The sequence below is a fragment of the Chaetodon trifascialis genome, chromosome 17, assembly GCF_039877785.1.
Source record: "Chaetodon trifascialis isolate fChaTrf1 chromosome 17, fChaTrf1.hap1, whole genome shotgun sequence".
Taxonomy (NCBI): Eukaryota; Metazoa; Chordata; class Actinopteri; order Chaetodontiformes; family Chaetodontidae; genus Chaetodon; species Chaetodon trifascialis.
This window is the reverse complement of record NC_092072.1, coordinates 7,982,354-7,992,013: the sequence shown is the minus strand read 5'-3', so window position 1 is coordinate 7,992,013 and position 9,660 is coordinate 7,982,354. Positions and strand designations below refer to the sequence as shown.

General features: G+C 43.2%; 1 protein-coding gene across 1 annotated transcript; it reads left to right on the top strand.

The window, feature by feature from the left end:
- The first annotated feature begins 1,843 nt into the window (after nt 1–1,843).
- Nucleotides 1,844–8,433, top strand: LOC139346317 (homocysteine-responsive endoplasmic reticulum-resident ubiquitin-like domain member 2 protein). Its single transcript, XM_070985338.1, has 9 exons — nt 1,844–1,918; nt 2,430–2,749; nt 4,171–4,248; nt 5,312–5,425; nt 5,608–5,738; nt 6,283–6,399; nt 6,495–6,782; nt 6,992–7,106; nt 7,301–8,433. Exons 2-9 carry the CDS (start codon nt 2,603–2,605, stop codon nt 7,466–7,468), a joined length of 1,158 nt encoding a protein of 385 aa, XP_070841439.1. The 5' UTR covers nt 1,844–1,918; nt 2,430–2,602; the 3' UTR covers nt 7,469–8,433.
- The last annotated feature ends 1,227 nt before the right edge of the window (nt 8,434–9,660 follow it).

The following is a 9,660-nucleotide window of genomic DNA, read 5'->3' as shown; positions in this document are numbered from 1 at the left end:
TCAAAGGTATTAACAGTGAAACAAGCATGATGGACGTCACGGGGAGAGTGCTCCTCTTGTGTGAGAGGTGCTTTTATTGCCGAAAGTCCTCATATGGTTGGTGACCTCGTGAAGGAAGTAGGATATGATTCATAGGGTCCATCCATCACATTATTATCTATTACTGCTATCCTTTGGGGCGCACCCAGGACAGGTCGTCACTTTGGTCGGTCACTTGGATGAGACACACACACACACACACACACACACACACACACACACACACACACACACACACACACACACACACACACACAGGATGAACATGCTCTTGTCTACTCACGAAGTAGTACAGAAGCCTGCAATGTCTGCACAAGATCCTGCAAGGTCTCTTGAGTTTTATGAATCAAGCAGAAGTAGGTTAACCCACTTTCAGAGCAGGCTGAGCACATTCATGCACAGTTTTGTGCTGAACTTCATGTTCTGCCTCAACTTGATCAGTTTGCTTGTATTTTTCTGTAGCTTCGGTGGTGTAGGTGTAATACGATGTATCAAGCATGTTTTCAGGTGATAGTGTGTGTTTTGATGAAGAGTTTGTATGTTTCCATGCAGAGCAGCCCACTGTCATGTGTACCTCCATAATGTTGTAGTGCATATAATTACGCTAACCATTTGTACAATAAATTGTAATGAAACATGAAAAAAATCTGCATTTATTCAGTCATGCTCTCCCTACACTAATGCTGAGGCTGTTTGTTGCTTGCTCACTTTTTGTGAGCATTTTATTTTGGTTTTCCAAATGATACCACAAAACCACACAAAAACACTCACTGTACATTGCTGACATGTCAAAGATAAATTAACAAACAATAAAAAATAATAATAATAAGGCAAAACACTAAAAATGAAAATGAACACTAAGAGTAAGTAAAACAAATGTGTGCTTACTTCATCTGGTCAGTTAATGACATTTTCGTTACATAGCACCAATGACTTGAGTCATCTTTGCGTGAAAAGTTCCTTTTTCTGTCCTTTACAAATCTGTTGATATACCAAGGCATAACACTTAATGCTTTCCAATTTTTTGGACTTTTATTTAAATTTTTTTCTGCTGCAGTGCTGGCCTTGATTCTTAAAGGAATGAGTGCCACTTAACATTTGGACAAAACTAATAAAACAACAAACAAACAGAGAAATCTGCCAAAGGCCACCAAAGGTTTTGTCAGTTTGATAAATCAGAGGAAACTACAGTGAAACAGGGGTGTTATACTGTGCTACCACCGCCAGATGGCAGTCAAATGGAATCACTTCAATGGGCCTGAGTACTACAAAGTGAACCACTCATTCAATCACTGGTCAAATCTTAACATAGTTATGAACATGCTTGTAGTTTTCTGTCCTGTTTTTTCTTTTTTTTTGGTCCTGATTTATGGCAAAAATCATACAATATATTCCAAAAATTGCCTATGAAAACAGACTCAGCTGCCAGTTTATGTGCAGATACAGAAGCTGAAATGAATACAGTCTAACACAACAGCCCTACAATAAGTCTCACCTTCATAAAGTTGGGTCTTTGTAATTGAGTGACTTGTTTTTTAGAGGTGTTGATACAATGTCATGGTTATTTTGGAGGCTGTTTCGGTTGTATACTAAGAAACAATTTATTCTTTTTTATTATCATATTTCTAATTGCTTATTTCTTATATTTGTCAAGGCCACGGACTGTACATAAAGATATCTTTTTGTTATAGCCCACACTGGATTTTATTATCATGTCTTTGCTGTAATGAACACGTTTATCAGTAGGTGGCGGTAATTAACCATAAACATTGAATGTCGACGGCATGCTCACATCCAGCGAAGAAGACGGACAGACAGGTTCAGTCAGGGATTGGAGTTGTAAGTAGGCTGTGTATTTCGGTCACAGGGAGTGGACTTGGTGAGTAAACAATATATAATGTCCTCTGTTGGAGACACCTATCTCTATAAAACTGGATCGTTTTAATTCGGCTAGCTAAGAATGCTAGCTAACAACTTTTCCTGCCTGGTTTGACTGACATTAGTAGCTATTAAAACCCAGCGGCTAACGTTAGCTTAGCCAGTTGTTAAATACTCCTAACCAGGGCGAGTTGTGTCCAAATGTTATTTTATCCCATACGTGCCGTTATGTCCCTGTATGTACGAGCTCTTTATAACGTGATAATAGTATGACACTGGCTGTCATTAAACGTTTGGCTAGTTAACTGTGTGTCACACTACATACCGCATTCAACCCAGTAATGGTTAATTAGCTGTGAAATATTATCGTAACGGTACATGCAACGCCAAATCCCTGCTCGGTTGACTGTGGCGCAAATTTGTCGTCCGTAATATATCCAATTAATATGTTACTAAGGTCATGCTAACCCTATGCTTTCCTGTCTCTCCTCATGCTCTGTGCGAAATTATAGGAAACACCTTGCAGCTGCAGATTAGCAACATCAAGCTTCACATGACATTTAAGTTTTGCCCCGATGGTGCCAAGAACCCACTAGAAGAGTGTTAGGAGGGCTGCAGCCAGTACCCCGACAGGCCAGTCCAGCTCTTCCTTTAGCTTTCCACTGGACACAAATGGTTTTGAGTCATGGATCAGGGTGTTGTGGACAGTCCTGTTACCCTTGTCATCAGGGCACCCAACCAGAAGTACGATGACCAGACCATCAACTGCTACCAGAACTGGACTGTGGAGAAGCTCAAAGCACACCTGTCAGATGTATACCCGAGCAAACCAGTGAGTATTTTACTCCAGTCTACTTAAAGCTGCTACTGCCTGCTTTCCTCCTTTTTTTTTTTTACCTGTTTGGCTGCATAGTGTGACAGGAAGACAGAAAGTGATGGTGAAAACATGTAAGACTATCATGTACTTGGTACACATGGTGAGCTGGCTCACCAGGATGCCCTGCGATACAGGATCAAACTTTGCTTTCTGGTGTTTGATGTCAGATTTAAGGTTCCGCTTGTGCAGAAGAAATGGCTGCTGCTTTAGACTATATTTGAGTCCAGGAGTTGCACACAGCCAACATTTTCCAGCTGAACTCTTGCTGTTTGAACTCTGCAAAGCGTCTTCTGTTAATCACATTACTGTCGAACTGTCATAAAAGTGGTGCAGACCGTTAACCTTGATCTCTCCTCTGAGGTGGAAGACGTTGTGTCTCCAGAGTCATAGTAGCTGAAAGAGCCTCGGTATCTGTGCATTTGACGTCACAGTGAAAGGAAGGCATTTAGATTCCTGCTGTATTGTTCTGCTAAGCTGACTTTGTTCCCTTTCCTCTCTGCTCGGGACTTGTTCTGATGCAATCATTGTAAACGCAGGCCGGGACAAACTGCTCCCTTGTGAAACTTCTGAAAGGGCTGCACTTAGCGTAATCTAGCAAACATTAACTGCGGCATATTTAACAATGAAGCACCTTGAACCTAGATTAAAAGGCTCGCAGTGGCAAGTTGGCCAGGATTTGGAATATTTAGATTCCTGAATGGTCGCACGTTCAGTGTAGGTTTTAAGAGGACACACTCTGACCTTGTTGCACTGCTAGTTTAATCCACCGTTAAGACCCACTTATACAGATTGAGGTTACTATGATCTCATCCTCATTATTCACTCACACAAAATCTCTGTCTTTTGGTGTCGTGATCTACATTTCTGAGTTTGCTGTTTTCCTGCTCGGGCTGTGCCAAATGACCCAAGTCTCTGCGCAGCGTCTGTGCAGATTTTCACTTAAGCTTGCGTAAGTGGTAAAAGAGGTTAGTGGTGTTTGAGTCTGCTGTGGGGACCGGTCTGCAGTTAGCACAGATTTCTGGCCCATATCAGACTTTTCATACTCAAACCACATCCGATAGAAGCGGCCCCTCTTTTAGGTACAAGCTCCTCATGTTGTCTCAGCCGGTTTGTTTGTGTTGCCTTCATGCAGATTTCCTGCTTGCATCCGCGTCGTGCAAAAGAAGGCATCATCCAAACGATGAAAAATACAGCCATAAAGAGTCTGATTACGATCTATGGTCATATTGCACAGCCCTATTTCCTGTTTATTGTTGTATTGTCATTGTTGACACTGGCAAAAAATGTTTAAGAAGGGCAAACTGTATTCTTTACGTTCCTCCTGATGTACTGTTCTCTCCTGTGACCCCATTATCGTTTTAATTTTGGATTTTTAGAGCTCCAAAGACCAGAGGCTGGTGTATTCTGGGAAGCTGCTGTTGGATCACTTTACCTTAAAAGATGTGCTCAGAAAGGTAGGTTCTCTCTGTTGCAGACTTTGTATTTCTTAGAACAATTCTGGTTTAATAATTGTAAAGCTAACAAGAAGCACACGAGGCTCTAAGCGTGCGAACCTCTCATGGTATGAACTCATATTTTGCTTCAGTGTGCTTCAAACTTTGTGGCAACAGTTTGGAAAAGGTCCTGCGCACAAAGAAATGTTTTTCCCAGTTTGGTCTGGAGTAGACTGACTGGCCTGCGCAGAGCTCTGACCTCAACCTCATCCAACACCTCTGGAAGTGCAGCGTGAACTGTGAGCCAGGTCTTATCGCCCAGCATCACTTGCTGACCTCACTAATGCTCTCTGAATGGGTGTAAATCCCCGCAGCCAGGCTCCAAAACCTCTTGGAACGCCTTCCCAGAAGAGTTATATCAACATACGAGTTGCTATGGTTTGAGGAATGAGGTGTTCGGTTACGTAGGAGTGTAAAGTAGAGGTGTCTACATACTGTTTTGGGAACGCGTGAAGTTTAGAACATTTGTCTCGCTTTTGAAATGCAGCACATACCATGACAGGCTCCTGTAACTTCGTATTTAACTGTTAGATAGATGCAGACTTGCTGTCCACAAAAGTTATTATCAAGAGTGACGAGTGGTATTACAGCACAAAAATAAGAAAACATGAGTCAAACAAGCATAAAGAGAGGAGTTTATCTGTTTATCTTTGTATTGATTCAGCTTAAAATGTTATTTTTTTCCAATGTCTTGCTTGTTTTGCGCCTGAGGGACGCAGCAATATTCACCATCAAAGTAAATGACTTTAAAATGGGATCTCAAGTTTTCCAGTTATTGGGTGTTATTTCATTGAGATAATCAATTGGGCGTGTTGTTACCTATTTATCAGTGTAGCATTTACCAATATATAATATAACACTCACTTTATTTTATTAAAGCAGGTGTCCAAAAAGTAGATTTCGAAACGTTTTGAAGTGATTTGTTGATGCGTTGCACATCCATGAAGTTCAGAACCTTCTTGTCCTCCTTTGAACATGCAGTACGTAAACTCTGCTTGATAATGAGCTGTACTTGCTTCCACAGCAGGATGAGTACCATATGCTCCATCTGGTGTGCGCCTCACGAACTCCTCCCAGCTCCCCGAAGCCCCCCCGCAGCCACAGTAACAAGCCTCAGGAGAGCTCGGCCGGTCCCTCGGTGGGTCACCCACGCGCTCCTCACACCTTTCCATTCATTTCATCAGCAGCACATTTCCTTTCATCATCCGGCTTGCCGCTGCAATCTGCACCTCCCTGCGGATTTAAACAAAACATTGCTTGCCTCTTTTTCAAGATGGACCATCATGTCTAACCCTCTGAACTTCTTCTGTGTGGTTACAGCCTCTTCAAACCTCTGTCAGTCCTTCCACTGGTCAGAATAGTCAGTCATCTGCAGGAGACGCCGGTGATGGACTCAGACAGCGACCTGCACCCTTCCCTGACCACCATACGTATCTACAGTTTATGCACACGTAAGCTTTTTGGACTGGTGAAAGCCACATCAGTACCTGATGTGGGACAAAAGAGTTAAAAAAAAAAATCCTGAGTATCCAGCAAAAGGCTCTTATGCAGCATGTGAGCAAAAGGGAAGTAAACGAGAGTCCCAAATAAATGACTTGTGATGCTTGTGCACTGTGGGACATCATTAACTGCTGTGCTGCAGGATTCTCTATCTAATAAATGAGGAGATCGTTCACAGAGGAGTGGGCGAGCATCCCTTGCGCTCACACTGGACGTTAATTAAAGCTTTAATGAAAAAGTACGTTTCAAAAGCCATCAGTGACGCAGCCCAAGCAGAAGAATCTTCCGCCTGCGTATCATGAGTTGTCAGCTCGCCGCTCCCTCTTGGGTTGAAATAATTAGTTCGGTTAAGTTTAGTCTGTTTGCGAAGTTAGATTTTTTGTACGTCACAGCCTCTTTGACGAGGACGTGAGGTACAGGACTTCTTTCCTGTGTGGTTCACGTTAGCTTACAGTTTAATGTGACTGTTTCTGGATGCACTCTCTCTGTTTCCAGCTGGAACCAGTACTCCTCACAGTCGGCACCTCCCACAAACATGATGCCCACTTACTACAACCCCATGACTGTAATGTGGTGGCAGCAGCTGTACGCCCGACAGTACTACATGCATTAGTGAGTCCCTGCATGCTTCCGCCTCTTCATGTCTGCTGAATATTTAGAGCCATGGTGTCACCATCCATCCTCTCTGTGCCTCCCTCTCCCTCCAGTCAGTTACTGGCTGCCTCCTCTCAACACCTCAGGCCAGGCCAGCCCCCGACTCAGTCTAACCAGCCCGATCCTCTGAGCCAGCGGCCTCAGGCGGATCATCGCGGCAACCCGGAAGTGCAGATGAACGCCCAGGGAGGGGAGATCCTGAACGAGGAGGAGCTGAACCGGGACTGGCTGGACTGGGTGTACACGTTTTCACGCGCCGCGATCTTACTCAGCGTCGTCTACTTCTACTCCTCCTTCAGCCGCTTTGTCATGGTGATGATGGCCATGCTGGTGCTTTACCTGTGAGTGGAGTTCTGCTGCATCATCTCATCCACCTCCCGTAATGATGGAGGATGGATGTAAAACCGTTACATCTGACACAAACGTCCACTTGGATTTGAGGATAAAGTGATTAGATTGCAGATTATTCAGAATTGACTGAATAGATATTGATAATTGTTATTGGCAGGCTTGTAGGTTTGTAGTGTCACTTTGCCGTTTCTGTCTGCAGGCATCAGGCTGGCTGGTTTCCCTTCAACCTGGAGAATGAGCTCCAGCTTCCCGGAGACCGAGCCAATCGGGACGACGTGGAGGGGGAGCTGCAAAACCACGACTTACAAGAAATGGTAGCCGCCTCTCATCCGTCACTGTTTTTAACCCAGAACATGAGCGTGATGGGCTGATTTTATGCGTAGCAAAGATTGTGTCTGCAGTACGAGCCGTTCGCTGAAGCACCAGCTTCCAGATGCCTCCAGGATTTTTACAGAGTAGAACGAGAAGAATGAGCCTCCCCATCCTAATTTGACTTTGTCCCACACAGGAAGGAGTGGCGGACGACGGCTCGGATGATGAAGGGGAAAGCGGAGAGGAAGGGGCAGAGGATCCAAACAGCGCCCCCCACACGGGCTTCCTGTCCTCCACGTGGTCCTTCATCATAACCTTCTTCATGTCACTCATCCCAGAGGGACCACCAAACGCTGCTAACTGACCCACGAGCCGGGCCGCAGTTCTCCACAGGAGCGCACCCTTTCTTTAAGAGGAGGACGAACATCCTGCCTGCTTAGGGAAACTGCAGTGTTATAGTTTCCCACTCGTCTACGTTACTACATATCAAAGACTTTGAGCCAAAACACAGAAGACTGAAGCAGAAAGAGAAAGATGGGTCACTTTGTATGGAGCTTTTTTTTTTTAAGTTTAAAAGTTTTAAGCTGTCAGATGACAGGAACATTAGTTTAACTGCTATATACAAGAATTGCTAGTGATACCTTGTAATTATAACCCAAATAATAATAATAATAATAATGTCTGCTAATGCATTGTTTCTGTAATTTATAAAATAAGGACAGCAGGCACGTTTCTAAAGAAAAACAACCACAGCTCGACTCGTGTTTCACAACCTGAACCTTTTCTCTGTAAAAAGCTGTAATATTTGTTGAAATAGTTTTCTTTGACTTGTAATGTTTTTTGTAATGGTGGTTGTATCCAAATAAGACATTTCAGCCAGAAGCTGAGCACCAGAGAATAATGCTGAATCATGTAGAGTCTGCAATAAGTGACATGAGTGATTTTGGCCTCAGAGCTCGTAGAATGTGTCTGAACACATTTTGTACTGCGTTGACGTGTAACCCAGAGTGACGCCGGCTGACAGAAGTGTGATTTTTACTGAAGTGAAACAATGTACCACTAACTCTCTGACAGCCTGAAAGAACGGAGCCGGGCTGGAGTTTTGATCTTGCGCCTTTAATGGAAGATCAAACAGGACGGATGGTGTTGTGGATTTCAGTCGTGCTGCATCAAGCGCGCGAGAGACGCTTTAAAATGTCCTACTGTTGAATGAAGCACTGCCACGATTCAGTTCACAGAGGGCGAAACTTTTGAGAATGGCTGCTGCTGTTACCTTTAACATGTTGTGTACCAATAATAATATTCATGTTTATTAAAACGTCACTCGTGGTAATGGAGTCACGTGATTTTACACAAGTTTCCTCCTGATTCTCACTTCAAAGAGCACTCACGCCGTGGATGTGTGGAAGGAAAACAGTCAGTTTACCTCCGGCTCTGCTGTGTGAGCCGGAGGAAGCATGAGGGTGAAGCCAGAGCTTCATCCAAATGAGATCACATGCTCAGAGATAATGAGCAATCAAGAGCATCAAACAACTTAAGTCTGACAAAAGTCTGAAGTATATTACAAAGCTGACATCACCATACAAGTGAAAGTTTGGCCATAATTATCTTTATTGAAACTTTGACAAAAGTTGGGATGCTGTGTAAAACTTAAAACAATGTGATAATTGGCTAATCCTTTTGACATATGTTCAACTGAAAACAGCACAAAGACAATATATTTAATGTTTGAACTCATCGACTTCATTGATTTTTGTAAATATCTGCTTTTTATGAATTTGATGCAGCAACACGTTTCAAACAAGTTGGCACAGGAGCAACTACAGATTGGGAAAGATGGTTAATGCTCCAAAAACACCTGTTTGGATCATTCCGCAGGTACAGTAAACTGGTTGATTGGTAACAGGTGAGAGTATCGTGATTGGGCATGAAAGGGACTTCCGGGAAAGGCTCAGTCGCTCACGAGCGAGGTTCACCACTTTGTGAACACATGATTGTATAAGTTCAGGAACACTTTGTGAAAGTGATGTCGGTAAACACAATTTGACTGCAAATGACTGCATTCTGTTTTTATTTATGTTTTAGACAGCGTGCCAACTTTCTTAGGATCTGAACATTGAGTGAAATGCCAATCAAACACACTCATGGCCGCACATTCCTGAGGAGGTCCAATGAATCAAGTGGAAATACCTGCACGTCAACCATTTTGTCTAACGAGGCTTTAAAAAAGCTCCTCAAAATCCTGATTTAAATGTAAAATGAAAGGCTTTTCCAGGCAGTGAAGGTGACAGAAACTTGAGACGTCTGTAGAATGAACGATGCAGGGCGCGACACGGATCTCTGCTGCCACCTGTTGTCTTTAACGTGAACTACACCCCTGGCTTCTTAAAAAGCTATAGGACCTCCTCATTATGTCTATTATACCAACACTGGAGTTTTAAGGGCTGATACCAATATCAATATTTTCCCTTTTCAGTAATCACATAAACATTTTTGTTTTATTTGATTTTTTCATATATTTCAAACCCAGCAGTCTTAATTTCTGCCCCTGCGTGA

Coding starts and splice junctions, on each gene's coding strand:
- LOC139346317 (XM_070985338.1), top strand. CDS start 2,603: ATGGATCAGGGTGTTGTGGACAGTCCTGTTACCCTTGTCATCAGGGCA. Junction 5,426..5,607: donor AGAGCTCGGCCGGTCCCTCG/GTGGGTCACCCA, acceptor GTGTGGTTACAG/CCTCTTCAAACCTCTGTCAG. Junction 5,739..6,282: donor TATCTACAGTTTATGCACAC/GTAAGCTTTTTG, acceptor CTCTGTTTCCAG/CTGGAACCAGTACTCCTCAC.